Source organism: Sitodiplosis mosellana, unplaced genomic scaffold (assembly GCF_009176505.1).
Source record: "Sitodiplosis mosellana isolate CC-2019 unplaced genomic scaffold, AAFC_SMos_1.0 Smas_scaffold_4936, whole genome shotgun sequence".
NCBI lineage: Eukaryota > Metazoa > Arthropoda > Insecta > Diptera > Cecidomyiidae > Sitodiplosis > Sitodiplosis mosellana.
This window is the reverse complement of record NW_022600178.1, coordinates 1-5,377: the sequence shown is the minus strand read 5'-3', so window position 1 is coordinate 5,377 and position 5,377 is coordinate 1. Positions and strand designations below refer to the sequence as shown.

General features: G+C 38.9%; 1 protein-coding gene across 1 annotated transcript; it reads left to right on the top strand.

Moving 5' to 3' along the window:
• Window positions 1-1,676: 1,676 nt before the first annotated feature.
• Window positions 1,677-2,798, top strand: LOC129572430 (GATA zinc finger domain-containing protein 15-like). Its single transcript, XM_055452398.1, has one exon. It carries the CDS (start codon window positions 1,677-1,679, stop codon window positions 2,796-2,798), a length of 1,122 nt encoding a protein of 373 aa, XP_055308373.1.
• The last annotated feature ends 2,579 nt before the right edge of the window (window positions 2,799-5,377 follow it).

Here is a 5,377-nt window from a genome sequence, read left to right as displayed (position 1 = left end):
GATAGCCCACCTCAAGACCTTTCAAACGGTATATATAAAGTGGGGTATAGTTGAGGTTCTAGGGTACCTCTAGTGTATCGATATAAAGCGGTGTTGAGGAAAGTGTATTTTCCGAGGCCTATTGCGGGGAAACTGGATGTTGGACTTTGATGAAACTTTGCCAGATGATGGGCCTTGATATGCCCTATCCATTGATATATGGGTTATATGCCGGTCAACGCTGTGAAGGGTACCTCTAGTGTATCTATTTGTAATCAAAGTGATATAAGTTGAATTACAGACATATATCTGGGGTGTCTAGGTATGGAATCCACAAACACTCCAAACGGTTTTGGATAGCTTTTGAGAAGACCTTTCAAACGGTATATATATGTTGGGGATCCATGATGATTTCGGGGTAGCTCTAGTGTATCGATATGAAGCTCTATTACCAAAAAACGTTGAAAATTCAACTTTTAACCCTCTTTATGGGGAAACTTGGTGTTGGACCTTGATGAAAATGTGCCAGAATGTGGGCCCGAGTATCCTCTATCAAATGGTATATGGCTTATATGCCGGTCAACACTGTGAAGGGTACCTCTAGTGTATCGATTTGAAGTCGTAATGAAGAAAATTAGAGAAAAGTATTAGAAATTCAATTTTTAAGCCCTATTACGGGGAAACTGGACGTTGGACCTTGATGAAACTTTGCCAGATGATGGGCCTTGATATGCCCTATCCATTGATATATGGCTTATATGCCGGTCAACGCTGTGAAGGGTACCTCTAGTGTATCGATTTGAAATCAAAGTGATATAAGTTGAATTACAGACATATATCTGGGGTGTCTAGGTATAGAAACCACAAACACTCCAAACGGTTTTGGATAGCTTTTGAAATGACCTTTCAAACGGTATATATATGTTTGGGTTTGATGTTGATTCTGGAGTACCTCTAGTGTATCGATATGAAGCTCTATTAAGAAAAAATGTGGAAAATTCAACTTTTAACCCTCTTTATGGGGAAACTGGGTGTTGGACCTTGATGAAAATGTGCCAGAATATGGGCCTAGGTATCCTCTATCAAACGGTATATAGCTTATATGCCGGTCAACACTGTGAATTGTACCTCTAGTGTATCGATTTGAAGTCGAATTGAGTAGAAATGATGCAAGTCGAAGTTAGGATCCACCATCTTTCTTTCGCGATTCTTATGACCCACCCGAATTGGGTTCCAGCCCGAGTTCTACGCCCGTTTCACATTAAGCCCCCACGGCCGGAGGCTGGCAGTGTATTTTTCTTATCGACGCATGAATTTCGAGCAAAATTTGATGAATTGCAGAAAATCAGTATAAATCAGTACAAAAGTCCACAATTGGATTTTCGAGAGTTGTCAAAAGACGTACATTTGCTCTCTCTGCTCTGTAAATCTCTGTTTTTTATTAATTTAAAAGTGAAACAGTAATTGATTTTCGATAAAATTTATATATTCAGAAACCTCTCGTCAACGCACACACGAGCCATATGAAGTTTTATTAATTTTATTTTAATTTTTGTTTTTATCAGTACATTTTTACTTTGTTTACCATTCACATAACCACAAAATGTCAACACATACTGAACCACACTCTTGTGCAACAAATGATTGCGAAGGTTATCATGATATTTTTTCATTTTTGCCGTTTCTGTAAACAAAAAATGAATGCAAAATGTCTACGTGACCGTGATGAGCTGCGAACGAAAAAACTCCTATTCATGTTCGATTTAATGAGTGAAGCGAAGGACAGTGATGGCAATCCATATTTCGTTTTCAAAGGTGTACCGAGTGTAAACAAAGTGAATGAATTCCAACAATTCTTTGATGAAAACACACCATTTGGACTTACGTGTGAAGTTTGCACAGCGAAATTCGGAAGTCACACGCAAAATGATAATGGCTCCGACCGATCCAATGTACATAAACCGAGTGGAAGTCATGAAAACTCAAATCAAACATCTCAAATGAACCAACCTGGTATGTTGCCGGCTAACATTAGCGTATCCAACAAACCAAATGTGCATACCAAACGAATTGTAATACCGACGGAAGATGCAAATGGACTATACACTTTGTACGTTTCCAAAGCTGATACAGATTCATCTTCAGATGATATTGTCAGCTACTTAATGGAAAAAGCCAACCTAAACCCGGATATATTCAAGGTTTTTGCACTGCCCAGCAAAAGAAAATACCGCAAAACCTACAATGCTTTCAAAATAACCGTATTCACACGGGAGGTATGTGAATTGCTATGCAACTCCGATATCTGGTCAAGTGAATATCGTGTTAGAGCTTTTGAAAAAACACGTAATCGAAGTAATGTTCATAGGCGAAAACACAATGACTACCGTCGTACAACAGCCAAGTCAACTTCAAACTCACGACATTCCAATAGATTCAACAACAACAGTAACAAACATCACACCAGACACAACCGGAACAATAACAACAACAACAATCAGCGTCGGGACATGAATAACCAACACAGACGCCGACGTGAGGATCGATCGAATGAATTTGGCTACCATAATCGAAATCGTAATAACCACAACGGTCGATATAATTATGAACCTCGCCATCGTGTAGATCACATGCACAATGGACAATTGCCACAGACCAATATGCCGCCTCCTTTTTGGTACCAAACGCCATATTTCTACCCTCCACCTCAGCAACAGGTTCATTCTCGACCAACTATGCCACTATTCCATCCGCACTATACACACGCACCACATCAAAACTTCCAACCGTTCAACGTTCAAAATCACAATGGAATGTAAGTCATACAGTGTTTGATGACGTTTTGATATACTGTAATAATTTGAACGGCGTGAAAAGTATAGACAAATCAGTTGATTTTTTATCTGAAGTTTTAGCAGCGATTTTTAAAATTTACATGTTAAGCGAAACGCACCTCAACGCAGATGTTTCTTCATCAGAGATATTTCCGCCGAACTTTGAAGTATTCAGATGCGATAGATCACCTACCACTGAACAGTTTCAGCGTATCAAGAGAAAAGGCTGGGGCGGTGTTCTTATCGCAATCGACAAGACATTCAATCCGCAATGTATCGGAACAGCTAAACATCTTGGTGCTGAACAAGTATGGGCCAAAGTAAAATGCAACGGCAGAAACTTGATACTGGCACAAGTTTACATAAGACCAGATTCACCGTTGGAAGTTTATAAAGCCCATATGCATTGCGTGAAGTAGCATCAAAAGCAAATCAAAATGATGTACTGCTTGTATCAGGTGATTTCAATTTGCGCAATCTGATTTGGTATACATGCAACACAAATGATACTCATGATCCTGATATCAACTTTGAGGCGAATCCGGAAGTAGCTGTTGCTGTAAATGTGGTGAGCGAAAAAGAGAAAATTGTCATTGATACGTGTCACGATCTGGGTTTGTTTCAAATATGTACTCACCACAATGAAAACAAACGAATGTTGGATTTGCTATGGACGAATGAGCCCAACATGTTCACATGCAATATGAGCAAAAGTAAAATAGTAAAAAATGAAACACATCATCAAGCACTCGAGGTCATCATCCATGATAAAATTGACAGCAAATCAGATGATGTGATTACGTACAAAGACTTCAAAAATTCTGATTACACATCGATCAATGAATTTTTTGATAATGCCAACTGGAACAATGTTTTCAACGGAATGGATTTAAACGATGCAATTGATCAGTTCTACGCAATAGTCAACACTGCAATTGATACGAATGTTGAAACGAGAACGAAAAAACACCAAATTCATCCGAAGTGGTTCGATAGGGAACTGATCAATTTGAAGAACAGAGTCAACACATTCCATAAAATGAAGAAGTTTGACACGACTGATGAAACAAAAAAAGATCACGCTGAACTACGTCGTGAGTATAAAAAGAAAGCTCGTTCTGCTTTTAGGAACTACAAACTCGAGATGGAACAATTGATAAATGATGATCCACAGAAATTCTTCGAATATGTCAGAACATGCAATAATACCAATAACGATCTTCCAAATGAAATGGAATATGATGGCAAAAAATGCTCCGACCCATACGAAATTGCCAATTCATTCGCAACACACTTTGGAAAAGCATATACACAACCGATTGATGGATCCGAAGCAAGCTATGATGAAAATGATCCGATATTGATTGACCGATGTACAAATTTCCCACGTATCAATGTCACTGAGGAATTGGTTATGGAAAAAATCCACGATTTACCAAACAATTTGGTGTCTGGTCCCGACGGAATACCGAATATGTTCATCAAAAACTGCATTCACACATTGCTGAAGCCAATAACACACATATTGCGTGAATCGTTAAATTCTGGTTGTGTACCGAACACATGGAAACGCTCTTATGTAAGACCAGTGCACAAAAGTCGAGCTAAGTACAAAATTGAGAACTATCGTGGAGTAGCACTGCAATGCATAATACCTAAATTATTGGATTCGATAATTGCAAATCATTTGAATTATCACATGAGCAACATCATCGATAGCAGCCAGCATGGTTTTGTCAAAGGAAAGTCAACAATAACGAACCTGGCCGAATTTACATCACATACACTGATCGGCATGCAACATGGAATCCAGACTGATGCAATATATCTCGACCTTGCTAAAGCGTTTGACTCGGTTGACGTGAAACTGCTCATACACAAGCTGAAAATTATGGGATTGAATGAGCAAATACTGGAATGGATAAAGTCATATCTAAGTGAACGTCAACAAATAGTAAAATTGAATGGAGCCATGTCTACTCCCATTGAAGTAACATCGGGAACAGGTCAGGGATACCCGATTGGAGCGACACTGTTTGTTCTGTTCATCATTGATCTTCCCCATTGCATAGTCAACTCCAACTTACAATCGTTTGCCGATGACACTCGCTTTTCAATGCAAATAAAGCAAGTCGATGATTGCCTAGCACTTCAAGCTGACCTGAATAGAGTCGTCAAGTACTTCAAACGTAACCGCATGAACTTGAATGTCAAAAAAACGAATTACGTATCATATCACCGTGGCGAGCTGAAATTTGACTTCAAGTACACTATTGAAGGCAAATCAATTGACAGGGTAAAAATAATAAAGGACCTTGGAGTCGTTTTGGATGAAAAAATGAACTTCGATGCTCATATTGAGTACATAACTGCTAGAGCCAAATCTAGACTTGCGTGGATTAAACGTTTTGGAAGAGAGTTCGATGACCCATGGACTATAAAGAGACTCTTCTTCACGTTCGTATTGCCAATCATTGAATATGGATCGCAAATATGGAACCCATACACCAATGAGAAAATCGCTAGAATCGAATCAGTCCAAAAACAATTTCTACTGTTTGCAC

What these genes read in the sequence shown, in the direction of transcription:
- LOC129572430 (XM_055452398.1), top strand. Translation starts at nt 1,677, where the DNA reads ATGAATGCAAAATGTCTACGTGACCGTGATGAGCTGCGAACGAAAAAA.